The sequence below is a fragment of the Lonchura striata genome, chromosome 4 (genome assembly GCF_050655825.1).
Source record: "Lonchura striata isolate lonStrDom1 chromosome 4, ASM5065582v1, whole genome shotgun sequence".
NCBI lineage: Eukaryota > Metazoa > Chordata > Aves > Passeriformes > Estrildidae > Lonchura > Lonchura striata.
Window position 1 is genome coordinate 51,737,491 of NC_140706.1, and position 17,529 is coordinate 51,755,019.

Below are 17,529 nucleotides of genomic sequence, written 5' to 3' on the forward strand. Positions count from 1 at the left end.
GAGGGGTACATTTAAAGTTTTAAGCGAACTAGAAAACCAACTTAAATAAATACTGTTCATATTATGATAATAGGTTGACAAGAGGTTCAACATGGCCTGGCAATGTGCACTCACAGCCCAGAAAGCCAACTGTATCCTGGGCTACACCACAGAAGAAATGGCCAGCAGACAAGGGAGGGATTCTGAACCATCTACTCTGCTCTCCTGGGACCCTACTGAATGTCCTGTGTCCAGCTATAGGGCTCCCAAGATGGGGTGGATGTGGATCTGCTGGAGCAAGTGCAGAGACGGTCACACAGATGCTCAGAAGGATGGAGCACCTCTCCTTTGAGGAAAGGCTCAAAGAATTGTGGTTGTTCAGCCCAGGAGAAGAGAAGGCTCCAGGCAGACCTTACAGCACCTTCCAGTACCTGAAGGGGGCCTAGAGGAAAGCTGTAGAGGGACATTTTACAGGGACAAGTAGTGATAGGACAAGGGGGAATAGCTTTAAGCTGAAAGAGTACATTTATATTGGATGATAGGGAGACTTTTTTTACTGTGAGGGTGGTGAGGTACTGGAATAGGTTTCCCAGAGGAGCTGTGGATTCCTCATTCCTGGAGATGTTCAAGGCCAGCTGTATGGGGCTTTGAGCAACATGGTCTAGTGGGAGGCATTAACAGAGGGGTTGGAACCAGATGATCCTTAAGGTCCCTTCCAACCCAAACTATTTTATGATTTTATAAAAAATATTATGATTAGCTGGAAGTGCTAAAAACCAAAGCAGAAATGGTCTGAACTTCTAGGCCACATCGTTCATGTAATACTGCTCAGCAGGCTTTCAAGTGCTGTAATGTGTCACTGCATTCTTCCCCTGACAGTTTGTTATCTTGATCCTGCAAAAAACTACCTGGACAGACTGCTTACTCTTGGAAGTCCCTCAGGTGATGAATAAGGCTATTCATAGAAAACCACATTACCCCACTGGCAGTTGCTTGTGCTTGCTAAATAAGCAGATTTACATAAACTTCAGATAACTTTAAACCCAGCCAGAAAGTCATTCTAAAAGTAATACTTTGATGTATCACTGATACTCCAGCTGAGGACTTAACAGGAATAGGTAAAAATCAGTGACAAGAAGCCTGCTGAAGCTGATGAAGAAACCCTCACCAACTCCTCCTGCTGCAAACTAAAGAGTCTATAGCAGCAGCTATTGCTTTGAATTGACAAATCAAAGGTACGTGAAATTTCTGGGATGCTTCTAATGTGCAGCCTGAGAAAAGGAAATCTTTTTTCTCCCCAACCTTACTGAGCTCTGCTTTCCTGCACAGCTGCAGTAAACTTTGGTTGTGTTGCTTCTTACCCGTCTCACAGTAGGGATCACCATCTTCTAAGTGGAAAACATTATTGCGGATGGGGTTGTGACAGGCCACACACACGAAGCAGGAAACATGCCAAGTTTGTTTCAAAGCATTTATTACTTCCTGTGGGGATTAGAAAAAGTGTTAGGAACACATTATTTCGATGTGATGACTAGAATTGTGGTAGCTATGCCTCCACACTTGATCCATTTCAAGAATACTTTGTTTCCTGCTGCTACTTTGAAAATGGGTTGTGTACACAAGTTCTGTGATGTTAAACTTAATGAGATGCTTTATTTATGGTACATCTCCTTATTTTTCAGGAACAATCCTTCGGGGTCTTTGGAAGGTTTGACAGAGTTGGACAAATTTTAACAACTCATCTGTTCAAATTCTTAGTTTTAATCAGAATCTCACCCATAATGGGCCCCTGAAATAATAAAAGCATCATCTCTCCCTTCTCTTGAATTCTGTGAAGAGTTAATCAAAAGACATCACACAGAAAATTATGACTGCTCTGTGCTGTTCTGGAAGATGCTATGACTTGAGAATTGTGCTGCCAGAGCCCTGCATGACCCCAGTTACACAAGAATGCAGACACATTGCTGTCTGCAGCGAAACAGCAGCCGATCAGCTGGCAGGCTCAAATAAGCAATATCAGTACCCAGTAGGAGAATGCATCTTTCCATCTCCATTAACACTGGGAATATTTCAGTACTTCTCATCTAGCAAGCAGTGTGCTCTTAATGCTCGGTTCACCTATGGAAGATTTTTAATTTTTACTTCCATCCCTGACTTCGCCTTTTCCAGTCTGTAAAAAGCTGCCAATTAAAAGCATATTGCTCAGGAAAATTTGGTAATGGCAACAGCTACTGAACCACTTCATGAAAACAGGAGCTGAGCTTAAAAGAGCCAAGGAGCCTACATCACCTTTTCCCAAAGATGCTGAAAAGGTTCAACATTAGAAAATCCAAAGGTGTATTCTGTATGTGATGAGAGCAGAAAGATGTGTCAAGAGTATATTTGAAAGAATGCCCACTGGGCCAGGTAAAATGGAATTTCATAGCTGAGAAGCACTGAACACTGTGATTATTGTTCCCACCAAAGAACAGGCCACTTGTGGTCACTTACCCCAAGGATCTTCCTCTGGCACTTTGAACACTCAGGGGCAAAGAACTTCTCATAGCAGACCTCACAATACAGCATCCCTTTCTCTTCCACAAATCCTATGTATGCCATGGAGGTTTTGCAGTGGGCACAATTAAACTCCTCTGGATGCCATGACTTTCCCAAAGCCACCAAGAAGGGTCCTCTGATTAGAAAGAAGAGATATTGTCAGCAAATGCACCTGGGCTGGCTCCTGCAAAAGTTGTTGATAGATTTATCTGCAATAGCTCTGGGCCATTACTACACTGTTCACACACATAAATTGCTCCATTGCTCTTTCCTCCTACAGGCTCTAAGAAAGTTCCAAGTGTTGACTGCATCCATCTCCATTGAACTCTTTCCTAGAAATGCCTGCCCACAACAAACACTAATTATTTTCACTTCACTGCATTTCAGAAATCTTATTTTAGAACTACATTAAATACAATGCTGAAGTGTCTGCTAGGGATGTGAAGAAGAATGTTTCCCATGTTCCAAATTCCATCTATTCCAAAGAGATATTTGATTCAGTGACATGATCAGCTCTCCTACAGTCTGCATTCATACTGAGACTACAAATATATGTAGACTTGACCCCACTAGGAACAGATAACACCAGTTTCTTCTGAGACAAAAATTCAATCCCTAACCAACAAGTTTCTTACAGGATAATCTATCCTATATAGGAGGATAATCCATCCTTATATGAGGATTTTTTTTTAAATTAAAATGGGTGATTTTTTTTCCCAAACACACAGCTTCCTCTATCATTTGCAAATGCAAAATAACTATACTTTTAATAGTATTTGCCTGATTAATGCAATGCAGTTAATAGAAATTTATCTATTTTTCAGTCATCAAAAAATTCTCAGTTTGTAACTTATGAATCCCAAGTATATATAATTGTCTCTATATTCATCTGAAAATATTTTCAGTATGTTTCTCTTCAGAGAACATATTTACTTTAAAGAGGTGCCTCCAAGGTCCCTCCAACACTCAACCTTCTAGAATTTAGGTTTCAGATGAACTTAATGGTTCAAGTTCATCTACCTCGCCAGATTTCCTGTTTTTCCAACACCAATAAAGATGGAATTCCTTCAAATAGTGAAAAGTGAAAAGATGTAATTATTTATTTTTTTCTAATCTAATGCTGCACTGAAAAGAACCTGAAAGGTACTAATATGACTACCTGCTCCTAAACATTTTTTTTTTAAATCAAGTAATCTACAAGAACATTTTTCTGTAAGATTTTCATATGAACAAAGCAACAGCACTAAAGAAATAAATAACCCACTCCCCCCAAATCCACCTTGAAATTTGCTTATGTTGACTCTAAAATGGAAACAAAATGGAATAATAATGAGCTGAGGACAGAGGGCAATTTCATCAAGGATAGAGTGTAAAGACTGTCATTTCTCTTCTACATTTTCTCTGGTGACGCTATATATTTTCAGTAGGATAAGAAGTCCAAGACAAGGGACTCAACCAGACTTAGGACAGACTCAAAGATTTAGGATAACCCAAAGCCCTTGTAAGATGATGAACATACTTAGTCCGGGCCAGTTTCTTTTATTCATCCCTGTTTATTGGAGGGAACAGAGTGAAAAAGGGCTCCTGGAGAGGAGCTCTAAGGAGGGAGCTGGGGCTGAGTGCAGCTCTCCAGCCCCTCTCCCAGCAGACGCCTGAGCAGTGCAAACACTGACCTAACCCGATACCCTCCCACTGCTCTACAAGCACCTTTTTACATCAATGTCCTCTCAGTTATGTACTGACCAAACAATACAAGCCCTTATGTACAACAAAGTGCCCTCAGAGCGCCGTGTCTGCACAGGCTAATTTGACAGATTCATTAACACAGGGCTGACACTAAAGACAATCTCCTGGCTCCAGGTAGGATTGAGTTTCAAGCCATCTGAACTGAAATGACAGGCTAAGCTCTGCAATGGGAAGCAGGCATGCCAGGAACAGGAGGAGAGGGAATTTTTACATCTGTGCATTTAGCTCTCCAGAGTTTACAGCCCTGACATTTGAGGTCAGGCATTCAGGACAGTGTGCAGGAACGCAGACAGACCAGGAACAGCCTGAGAGTGCACCTACAGAGTTCCTCTCCCAAAGCCCCCAAACAGTTGGGGCTGTGCCCTGCACAAAGTCTACGAGGTGTTCCATTAGTGCACTGGCTCCCTGTGCACACATGTCCAGAAGAACACTTTCTAAATACAATTTTACTTTCAATCAAGCCGCAGTTTAAACATGTCAAGCTGATACTGTGGCTTAATGATTCCTGCAACTTAAAAGCTGCCCCACAGAATATGGAAAAAAAAAAGAAAAGAAAAAAAAAATATACCTGCCATGTAAAATACACTAAAACATGATATTCAGAACTTGGAGGTGTTCCCAGTCTCTGCATAATTTTGCCATCAAAATGATAGCTTCCAGCAGTGAAAGGCATTTATTTCCTCTATTAATTTGAAAAGGACTTTACAGTCCCAATTTGAGTAAGGGGGCAGGATGCCCACACTCATGCAATGTGAAAGTAGTAGCTGGGGGATGGAATGCTAGGAAGATGTCTGTGGATGTCTTCATCCTTCATTTCTTCCCCATTTAATACTAAAACCAATAAAAATCCCACATGCCTCCGTCAACTAGAACATATTTGTAAAAGCAGTGCTAAAACCCCACATTCCTACTGTCCAAATGGGATATGGGATGACCCAACTGGCAACAGTTGGCTATGAATGAGCCTCTACCCCAGGCAACTTTGACATGCTGAGCATTTCTGAACAAATTTTTGGCATTACCACCTGGACTATGTGAATGGAACTCAGAGATGAAAACAAACTAGCCATTTATTTATTATTTCTTGGAAAGAGATTCTGTTACAAGAGTATTTGCAGAATCTAATGCTTTAAAGGTACATGATTTTAGTAGTCACCTCAGACATCTGGGTTCTGCATGTAACAATGATATTGGGGCAAGCTGAAAGGAGAAGTGAGTAACTTAAAGGAAACCTAAGTGCAATTTCAATTACTTAACGTTCATAATGGAATATAACTTCATCAGTATGACTGTGATGTATTATATTAGTACGCCACTAATTTAGTCTCTCATGTGGCTTGTATTATGATAGTAAGCCAGAACTGAAATTTGGTGGTCAAGAGATCAAAAAGGCTTTCCACATCTGTTAGGAAGGCAAATCACTTCACAGTTAACCATACAGCAGTTCTACAGTTCTACATTCTTGCAAGTTTCTTCTTCTCCTCCCTTGAAAATGCCACAGTATACAATTTGTGTACAGGAGGTGCTGAAAGGAAGCACCATTTGTACTTTTTCCTTTGTGCTTTTTGCTTTTAAAAACAATTAAGCTTTATGAAAAGGTGACAAAGCCAAGTCATCATTCACAGCAGCCACGCCAAAGAGTATGCTCTCAATGGCAATCCAGAAAAACACATTTGGACTTCAAAGGAAGAGCCAACTCTGCAGTGCAGAACTTGGTACAGCTGTCTGGGAACCAGAAGTCTTCATCAGGAAATGCCAGAAGTCTGCCAGACCGTCACAGCAAGTAGATCAAGAGAAATTTAGTTTGCCTACAGCTTTGATTGTTTTAGACATGGAAAGAAAAGCTTACTTAATGAAGCTTTGGAGAAACTGGAACCTTCAGACAATCACTATGTGAATAATTGAAGATATATTAAAAAGTCATAAGGTGTCTCTAAGAAAGGTTTTGGCTCATCCAGCCATGGTTATTTTATGCCCGAGTGTAAAGTAACCTGCTCCAGAATGCATTTTGGCTTCAAAACAGATGTACAATGCAGTGCCATTTGATCCTCCTCCTACCTTTTCATAGGTAAAGCTACCACTGAGGGCATGAAGTGTAATTATGCTAAAACTTGAACTCAAAATGCCATTGCAGTCTTCCACATCCACTGTATACTGTGAACATGAGGCATATTTGGCATTGATTAATGCACATCGACTCATCTCGGAACACTTGCTTTTAATAATTGAGAAGGCATTTAACATATGAAGAAATATAAGGATTTAAACACCAACAGCACATTACAAAGAAGTCAGATGTGGGTACCAATTACTATTCATGAAAAGGTGTCACTTACAAGAGGTGACAATGGCTTAAGTACAGTCAAGTGGGGCCTCTGCAGTTTGCCCTCACATATCCAATAAGGAGTAAATGTTGCCTCACAGACCAATAGACCATCCTGGTTAGAGAGCAGCAGCTCATCTCTTTTTTTGTGATCAAAATGGGGGAGTGGGGAGCACCAGAAAGTTGCTTTAAGGGCCAAGAGGGGAGGGGAACTGCTCAGGACTGAGATCCCACAGCACAAAGCATCAACACACCCTGATAAACCACAACTGCTGTAAAAGGCAAGGAAGTCTACTGTATGAAAAATGCAGCATATAGTGCACTTTTTATTTGGTTTGAAACTAAAATAACAGTACAAAAAAGAAAATGAATAGTTTCTTGCATGTTATTTACTAGACACAAATCCAAATCCCAGAGAACAAAAAGTAATAGAATAATAAAGACATAATTATTGTATAATTCAAACTGTTCAAGGAATCTTATCCCAAAAATAAGTGCAAATTTTCTGATAATAATCTTTGATTTTTCAGTGAAGGAAAAAAAAAAAAAAAAACAACAAACCACTGGATTAAGATGCACAGCTGCACCTGTGCTGGAGGGTTAGATTAATATATTTTTATTTCTATGATGTAACCAGTAGAAGTTGGAATAACTTTTCCAAAACATCACAGATCCATTAGTAAAGAGTCTTGTAAACTCAGGGCAGTGCTAACTGAACTGGTAGTGAACTACCACAACAGAAATCCCATGGAAGCAAACAAGCTGGACTCAGTTCACCTCTAAAGATCAAGTGATTTGCATTGGCTGGTTCTGATGTAGAATCCAAACCAGAGATCAAGAGGCTACAAAAACCCATAGTGGAAAGGCTGATTTTCTATTATAATGAATTAAAAATATACAACTTATGGAGTTCCTCATTTTTCAGAACTTTCTCATCAATAAAAGTCTCTTTTTTTAATCTTGGAGAAACATAATGCAGGCTCTCTTATTTTGTCCACGACAACATGGGATATAGATAAATAAATTTAAAAATACTAATAAAAACCCTGACAAATGACTGAATAAGCAAGAAGAAAACACTTTTGAAGAATGTATTTCTTTCAATAATCTACACGATTTTTATTTTAGGGAAAATAAAATGCAAGGTGGATGAAAATGAGGATGATTTGCACATTGGCAATAAAAGTAATTACAATTCCCTGAACGAGACAATCATGGCTAGTTGTCAAAAATCACTGACTGAACAATGCAACCCAGATTCAATTCTTCCTCCATAGAAAATTCTGGCTAACAATAGGATATCTTATGGGATCAGCAGAACTTACTTAACCTAATCTCTGCTGGCAAACTTGTGTTTGTGTTGCTTAATGTTTTCTACCCATGTCATACAAGTAATGGACAATAGCTACCATAATATCCAAAGGCCAGAGAGCCCATCAAAGAGCTTGAAATCCAGCAATACAGGAAATTATTATCAATCCTGTCCTAGTAATTGTTAAAACATCACTTGTGGATGTTATTTTTCTTCTTCTCAGTTAGAAACTTTAGAAATTAACTTCTCAGTTAGAAACACTTTAGAAATCAACATTAGTCTTTCTGAGGCTATGCTTTCTGATTAGTTTCCAGCTAGCTAATAGTCCCAATTCTATTGGAATGGGTGTATACATGAAAACTAACTTGCTTACTTTTCTTTGGTCTTACATTTATTTCATTCCATCCAGCTTTCTGGTTCTCTGTAAAATGGACTGTAAGACTGTGATTATTAGCAGTTCGCAATATTTTTCCTCCAAAGTAGTTTAATTCTCAGTTTTGTTAAATACCCACACACGAAAACTGTTCTGCATTATCAAAATGAAGCCTTAAACCACTTTTGACTAAAGAATCAAAACACACAAACGCAAAACAAAGCCCTACTGTGAGAGAGGCATCAAGATGAACAGAATCATAGACTCAATTATGTTGGAAAAGATCCATAAGATCATAAAGTTCAACTGTTCACTGCCAAGTCCACCACTAAGCCATGTTCATAAGTGCCACATTTACACATCTTTTAAATACCTTCAGGGTGGTGACTCCAAGACCTTCCTGGGCAGCCTGGTCAAACTGGTGAAAAAACTTTTCCTAAGATCCAATCTAAATCTCCCCATCACATCTTGTGGCTACGTCCATTATTTCCATAATGATAAAAGAATGGTTGAAGTACTACTGACTGCTGATGTGACCATAAACCTGCTGATGCTTTTGAGCCAACCTCCACATCACTGCAACCTCCTTCTCAGGCAGTTGGAGAGAGGGGTAAGGTCCTCTCTGAGCCTCCTTTTCTCCAGGCTGAACAATCCCAGCTCCCTCTGCAATTCTGCATAGCCCAAAGAGTGCCCCCAGCAGGCAGATACACACCTGATGACCTGGTTACAGTGCGCACACATGGGAGTGCGCTTCCCCGCTGGAATATGCTCCGCCCGCTGAACCAACGTGTCTTGCTCATTTAGCTGAGGTGTTATTGCAGCTTTTTCACTCGGGGCAGTTGTTCCAGGTGATTTAATACTGTTGGATGTCCATCCACTGACAGGAGCTGGGGAAAGAATGCCAAAAGTTTTTACAGAACCATCTTTCGGTACCAAGTAAATTAATTTGAAACACAAGCAACTAACAGCATTTGCCTAACATCATTGTCCAGTGTATATCTGCCACCTTAAAGGAGCATATTAAAAATCCCTCATTTTCCCCTCCTCCCCCAGTAAGTTACCAAGAAAGTCCTACATACTTTATGAAATGTCTGTGAAATAAAACAGAATGGTTTTGGCTAACTTGGAGAAGTAGTAGACAAATTTTAACATGTTGAAGAAGTTAGGTAAGAGAATATACAACCTGTGAAGGCATTATTTTGTTTTAGATACAAAAGCTGAAGCCAAGAACATCAGTCTATGAACAGAGGCAGGAGAAAATGACATACCTACTCAAAAATTTCACAGTGAGTGCAATAGATCATACATCATTACTAACACATTAAACAAGAACATACATTTAATACAACATGTATAGGAATTTAAACTAGAGTATAAGCAAAATTTGTTTCTACATTGAACTTAAACACTGGTCTAGTCAGTGGATTCTGACATCTGAAGCACTCCAAAGGTCATGCTCACATCCCCCTTATAAAAGTATGACACAAATAAAACCCTGACATTTTCAGAAATGTATAGCTACACACTTCCATGTGTACTCAGGGTTTTAGAGCTGGAGAACAGACAAACTTTTATGGAGTTTGAAAAATGCATTTACAAAAGGCACAGATGATATTGTTGAAAGGGTAGTGAAGAAACAAGCAGACCTCTGCTTTTCTTTTCCCTCTATTGATATATGTACCTTGGTAACATACAAGTTACAACAACATGGGTTTATGGGAGCAGATATTCCTGTCAAGAGGAGGTATCTTTCTTTTTCAAGTACATTTCAAAAAAGCTCACATTTCCATAGCCCTTTCTTTGAAACCACAGGCAAAAAAAAACTGGAGTGTTTACTTGGTGCCCTGTCTTTAGTGCAGCCTTGCTAAACCTTGTAAATCAAAGAATGAAATCAAGACCCGAATGGAAACTCAGAGGGAAACAACCAAGCAACGACCAAGACATTGGTCAGTGCAGGATGATGCTACTGCTGCAAAGATGCAGCTCACCAACACCAGGGTCAAGGCATTGAAAGTATGAAGCTTTGCAAAAAAACTATTTTGTGGAGCTATTAATCTTTGTGCTACTCATCCTCTCTTGTTTTTAATATTTTCCAGGTAAAAAATTAAGAATTGTTTCTCTTCATCTCCATTGACGTAATGCTGATCAGCCTCCATCCTACAGAAAAGTAGCAAGAACTTTTCAGGCAAAACACTGCATTCCCTGCTGAAAGAGAAGTGCCATTCTAATTCACACAGAAGACAGATTTAAGCAACACTGAATCCACAGAAAATCCAACATAAATGCCAATATTTTGCTATTTACAGAATATAGCCAAGCACTACACAGTTTAATCAAAACATTACCCTGAACTTTAGCAGGGTACCCCCTCCTCTACTCACTTGTAGGCTAACACATCTGGAAGAGAAATCCTGTTTAACAACAATGCATTTGTACTGTAATTAGACTTGGTATTAACCTGCTGATACAGGCTCAATACCTGCTTTTGCTTACACTTTCTGTGTATGAAGAAGAAATATACTCGTATATCTTTTTTCTTCCTTTGTTTAAGTGTTTGTTTTATGAAAATTTCTCATATCAGGTCATTTCAAGGTGGATATATTTTTGGATCCTTTTCAGAACCTGAAGTAGCAAAAAGTACAACTCCTAAGGGTTGCTTGTTTTAGTTTTATTTATTTTTTCTTTTTAAAACAAGACTCTATTTCATGTATAATTAATGAATTTGCAATATCTTGAAAAAATAACATCTTTATTCTTGAAGCACTCAACATTCCTGAGAAGAAAGAATTTAGGAATAGAGGTACTTGATCTTGAACAAGTCACTCTGCTACTGTAGCTCACTTTAGATTATAAATGCCTGCTAAGCTGAAACCTACGAAGAGATAAAAATGAAAAAGGTGGCAGAACAGCTTTGAAGACATGAACAAAAGTGGTGTTGATTAATAGCACTTTCTTCCTCTATCATCACACATGTTTTTTCAATTTTCAGATCCCATTTCATGAGACAGGAATACACACTAAACCCAAATCTGTTTGCAGACTGCTTTTGCCATAAATCAAATTGCAACACAGCTTGTCGTGTATTGCTAATTTCTGTTTGGGTTATCTACTGAATCCCAAAGCCCATTCAGACATATCAGCTGTCTCATTTGCACTGCGTAGTTAAAAAAAGTTTCTGCTTGCTTAAGGGAAAAAAAAAAGCAGAAACATCACAATTGCTCTCTTTTCTTTGTTCACATTACAGCTTTCATTACTGCTGTTTTTATGAATGATGGTTTTCTGAACACTACCTAACTTCAAAGTTACTACTGGCCAGGAGGAGAATTTGTCTACAGAAACCTTCTCTACAAAGCTGCCAGTCATTTCCAAGTTATTTAAAGCACTAAAAAGTGAGAGAAGGAGATTGTCCATCATGTTATAACAAAAATTCTCTTTTAAGCAAAACATAATAGAAACACACAAATTAATACTGTGCCAAGCAAGAGCTGTGACCTGAGCAAAACCAAGCTGGGCATTTAGTGTTGAGGACACTCTCTGCCCATGCTTCCGATTTGTGTCCACAGCATTCTCACAAGGTTCTCCGTTTACTGATAATCACATTAAGACCTTGTTGGTCCTGTACAGTCAAAAATACACCAGTAAAGTACTGTAATATCTATACCTATATCAAATATCTTTTCGATATACTGCCTTCTTCTACAGTTCTCTGGATTTATTTCCCTTTTTATCATCATAGTTCATTCTCCCTTCCTCACTGCTTGATTTGCCTCAGCCTTTTATCTTACTCATTTCCTTTTGAACACCAGCAGGAGGATAGCTTTTATTGGCCACTTCTGTCTTTCCACAGGCCACAAGCATACCTTTAACACTTCAGTAATTTCATCAAAGGTTCATTACTTCCCCTGCAACCCACAGACCATTTTTTTGTTGGTGGTGACGTTTTTGTTTAGTTGGTTTGCTTTCGATTTAAACCCCCCCTAACTATTAATTCCCCACTTAAATCTGTATGAATTCTCAGTACTTCTCCCAACATGATTCCTCCTCTTGTAGCTAGAGAACTTCAAATATTAGGCCTGTTTGCTTGTTTAGATAGAACACTGATATTTCCCATATATTCCTTCTACTTCAACAGCAAGTTTAACACTCCAGTGGACAAGATGTTTTTACTGCAGACAGGAAGGGGCTACTCTAAGTTCACATATTCTCTTCCCCTCATTCCTTTTCTCTATTCCCTTGGAAATTTTCAGATTGAAACACGACCTCTTGATTTCAAAACATCAGACCCAAAAAAATTATACAGGTGGGTTTTTTTTTCTTGCAATGAGAAGATTTTAGGGCACATGAGGAATGCCAAAGTAGGTACAAATCTTTACACACAATCTAAGTGAAAACCTCTCAGCTCTTGGCAACCAGTCTGAGCTCTCCCATAGTTTGTGTTTTATACTTTCCTTTTTATATTTTACACACATGATCAGCAGCTTTGTTCTCAAGGAGTACTGGGGAGATAGATGCCCCAGGATCCAAGATGTGTTGAGGTGCATGTGCATTTTTAATTGCAAATGGTGACTGATTAGTAATGGGAGATGACACAATCCTGATGACACAATCACGCCCCATATTTCCTGTTGCCACCTCTGTTACTTGAAATGGAACACAGAATAACAACTTTTGTGGGTGGTCTGAAAATTTAAAACTAAAATCAATAAATTCAATTAATAAATAAAATAAATAATTTATAAGAATTATACACTCCAGGAGGAGCTATTCTGACCTGAGTACCAGAGAGATTTGGGTTCTCTGCAAGTCATGAGAAGATGTATGTGACCAAATTTTGGAGTTTTGTAGGCTTCACTTCACCTTCACTCTTTTTAATTAAACATTCTAAAATACTATTGATTTACACTGATGTATTGTCATTGTTGTTTTTTTTTTTTTTCCCTAAAACCAAAAACACTCTGTACCTGACTATAAGCTTTCTACTTTATTAGGTTTAGGTTTAGCAAACCCACAGTGTTTGCTTTCACTGAACTCCTTGGTATGGCTAGTTTAATATTTAACAATCTTTTAGGCAGGGTAAAGAACTGCCTCTTTTTTTTCCTTTTTTAAAAATCCCGGTGTGACTTTGCCCTTGTTAGTCTAACAATAGGTTGTTCCATTGCTGAGCACATGGATAACTGCAAACACCGCTGAAAGGTTTGGAAGACAAAGGGAGAAAGGCGGATACACAGTGGTGCCAAAGTCACTTTGACAGAGGTTCTCTGGTGCGTAGCAACAATACAACAGCCTGAACTGTTTAACGCTCACTTAAACATAACATCAGCCTTCATGTAATATCTATAAATAACAATGCTACTTGAAGCAGTGGGAGTGCCAGAACTTCATTTTGAAGTGTTCTAAACTCAGTGATTTATACACTGCAATCAAACTACTGTATTATAAATTTAAAATATAAAGCTTCATACGTCCAATTTTCTGACTTTTCTTAATATATCTGTAGTGTAAGACATCTTCCTGTTCCTTTGCTCAAAACCAAACAGATGGCTGGATGAAGCAACGTGTCTGAAAAGCTCTGCTGTCAGCTCACTGCACTGGCTGCATGCATCACCCCATCTACTCCCAGGCCCACACAAAATCCCACAAGTTCAGTGCAGAATGCTAAAGGACAAGTACAAGGCGAGAAAAAAAACACAAAAGAAAACCTTAAACAGCTCCTCCGCCAAACAAATGCAAAATTCAACCCCTGCACTTTGTAGTTGTTTCTTTTGTTTCTTATGAAGTCTTGAAAACACAGAGCTAAACTCCTTTTGCTGATTAAAGGCAGAACAGGACAAACTAAGTCATTATCATGTCTTCAAATACCGAGTGAAAGCTGTATGCACCCGTGGAAAATCAAAACAGGTGTCACCTTGGCCCCATTTCAACAGCCCCTGCAACTCAAGGGAATAGTTCCTGTGTTAGTAACCAGCCCTTCAACTGGAAAGGCTCCGGGTAAATTAGCTGTAAAGCATCTTAATTAAAATGAGTATGGTGGTTTTGGCTTGCTCAGCCTGTCTCCTTCTGATTTGTTACATCACTTACCGTCACAAATTTGGCACAACTGGCATTGCTTTTATCAAAAAAGCAACCCAAGAAGAAAGAGAAAATTAAATCCTGTACTACAGTGTTGCATTTCTCTGCAGTGGCAGTATAGAAATCCATTTGGTAGTTTTCAGCAGATAAAATTTTACCTCCCTTGCTTTTAGTTCGTCTTCTGAACTCAACAGCTTGGCCATGCCTGCAGAGAGCATGTCTGTCCAGTCTCATGTAAATTATCTACCAGTTTCATGAAGCTGATGTTTAACACTGAATTCCAATAAGAATGCATTTACCAGACGAATACTGCTTTTTCATTTGCTGCATAAATATTAGGCATAATTCTTGGATGCCCTACACTGTGCATCTGAACAGGACACATCGTTGCTCTGAGCTGCTGCTAGCTAATGGAGAGGAACTGAGACTAGTGAGTCAGTGTGTGACAAGAAGTTACTTTTTAACAAATCAAAGACAATGAACATCAAATTTTGGAAGTCAGTGAATGTTCCCACTTGATGTGTGTGAAATGAGCATAGAGCAAAAAAATCTCTGCATCTCTGTTTAAAGGACCAGAGAAAGAAACATGCATCTGTCCAACTACTGCAAACAATTAATTTAGGTGTGCAACTTGGTGCAATAGCATGTGAATTTGGCAAAACCAAAACACAAGAAAATTGTCTAAGGTAATGTTTGTAATAGAAAAGCTGAGTTTCTATTCAGCAGATCTTGTACTGAGGGCCATTCTGTCTCTAAAAAGCAGGTGGTTCATTTCTGCATCATTACTATCATCTGCCCCTTCTTAAAGATAAAACATTCAAGATTTAGAAACACACCCATTTTTTCACTAACTCTACAGGAGTTAAAATTTCATACTGCCATCAAGTTAAGGCTAACATTTATAAATTACTCTGGTTTCACAATGGGTTTTGCTTGGTTAAGTGACTTCACATTAATTAACTTGTAAGAACAAACTCTTGTGGTTTGCTGTCACATGATGATATATAATCTAGATTACATGAAAAATTAATTACAATCTATAAACCAGGATCAGAAAGGTTTTGTATTTTGGCCTGTCAGTCATAAAACACTTTTATGGAGAAGGCTTTCTGCTTTCATGAATGGCAACTACATCATGGAGCAGCAACCTTTAAAAATCTTTTTCAGTGAAAAATGGTGGAACTGTTTTGGGACCTATTTTTAACAGAGGCCATAACAATGTAAAAATTTGTCTTAATGACTAGCAGTATTAACCCAGTTTCTTCCCCATATTCAGACCTTGGCCCTCAATGGGCAAGTAGCTCCTTGAGCTCCTGTAATTAGTCCTGCCTTTAAATTCCTGTTCTACAAAAGAAACAAATTAGTATGAGTGTCCTAAAAGCAAAATTCCAGAGCTTTATGAGCATGGTGATGGTGACATAATAGCTTGGTTGCTTTTTCCATGCAGAAATATTCCCAAAGTTATCAACTTAACTTACCCTGTATAGCCTGTAAGATCAACAGAACGGATACAAAGGTGGTGCAATTACAAATGAAACACAGAAAAACAAGAGTGACAAGGACAAAAAGTGCTGCAGTTCATCCCTTTATAGTATTTAATCCATTAAGGACTTACTGGCAGTGCAAGCATTTTGTGATAGCACAAGGTATCTTGGTGCCTCCCTCCCTCTCCACAGCTCCTTACCGTTTGCCCTGATGGCCAAACTCCACAGTTTGATATATAATTTTTACCCCATTTTCTCTACATAAATAAGTAGCAGAATAAGTAGCAAGGAATGAAACAGACTCCAACTGCCAGTAGAGCACAATGCCAAGTCACACCTAGGAACAGGCTTCCATTTTCTTTTGCTTTTAAAATTTTAATATTATTGCAGGAGTGGGATATAAAAAAGAAAATGCAGCAAGAAAGCTATGGATAACTCCAGAGGAGGTAAATTCAAGGCTAACAAGTACACAGAAACAACTTCAAGGATATAGCAGAATTTTTAAAAGACAGTTGTCTGGGGAGTACTTTTTATGTGCTTGCAGCCAGTTTGTAAGTGTGTTCCCTCTGCTGAAGAGATCATGTGCTTAACATATGTGTTTGCTCAGGATTAGGCAACTGACAGTTGTGCATATTGCAAAATATGCTGACATTCCCTAGCAGCTCTGCTGGAAGGGGATTATATATCCCAGTGATACCAGGCTGAGAGAGACCCTGGGAATAAGGAAACTGGCACATCTGAGTAAAGGGTCACTTAAAACACCAGCTTTGAACACTTCTACCACAAACCTTCCACATCCCATTCTTCTAACACAGCTGCAAAGCCTAGGAGGAACAAAGGGCATCGACTGCAATGAAACTCTTCTTTCCAAGAAGCAAACCAGCCTTTCTGGCCACCAGCTGTAACAGCTCCCCACAGGCCCCTTGCTATCCCACAGGACCCCAGCAAGCAAGTGGGATGCTGCCTGCCCAGCTCCTGTACTGGAAGGCAGGGTGTGGGACTGGCAGTGCCGTGCCCGGCACACAGCCCCTATAGTCCCCAGGCATCAGCAGCTCACCCCCAGCAACAGGTTTGAAAGATGGCAGGAAAGAGAAGGCAATTTAATGTGAGAAATGTAACACTGGAAGTCCTGACTGCTTCTGACCATCACAGATCCTACTAGACTCTCCCTGAGAACAGTTTGTCTCCTGGACTGACTCCAGTTGGTGTAGCTGTGCTTACCAGGCAATTACACCTTCTGAGATTGCCCAGGCAGCTTCAATTTGCCACGGTGCTATTCACTTCCTTTGAAGTTGCCGTGGAATGTCACAGCACACTGACAAGCAGCTGTCATCTGTCACCCACGAGGTGGCTGCGTGGCAGTGGCAAGTGAAAACCATTCCTGTGCATGCACCATGTCCTTGCCCAGGACTAGAAAGTGCTTTGGGGTTCCTTGAGGGAGAGCAATGCTTTACACGTGTAGAGTCATAGTTACCAAATATAGCTCACTGCAATGTAGCCAGGATGCTCTCTGGGTTATTTCATCTTTTGAATTTAAAATAATCTTGTAAAAATCTTCTGCCTCTGGTAGGTGAATAGAGCTTCATAATGAAGTGCAGCAAAAATGAAGTGAGAACTATTATAAATTCCAGTCTGCACACATAACACACAGTGACAGTGTGTTTTTACTTGTTTCAACAATAGAAGAAAAATTGAAGATTATTGAGCT

General features: G+C 39.3%; 1 protein-coding gene across 4 annotated transcripts in view; it reads right to left on the minus strand.

The window, feature by feature from the left end:
* The window catches only part of PDLIM5 (PDZ and LIM domain 5), a 137,278-nt gene that overhangs the window by 6,853 nt on the left and 112,896 nt on the right, over positions 1-17,529 (minus strand). For all 4 annotated transcript variants that reach the window (XM_085579069.1, XM_077782963.2, XM_085579070.1 and 1 more), the window contains 3 exons: positions 8,981-9,155; positions 2,470-2,650; positions 1,341-1,461 (listed from right to left, as the gene is read on the minus strand). In XM_085579069.1, coding sequence (XP_085435195.1) covers positions 1,341-1,461; positions 2,470-2,650; positions 8,981-9,155 — 477 coding nt within the window. The remainder of the gene's footprint in view (positions 1-1,340; positions 1,462-2,469; positions 2,651-8,980; positions 9,156-17,529) is intronic.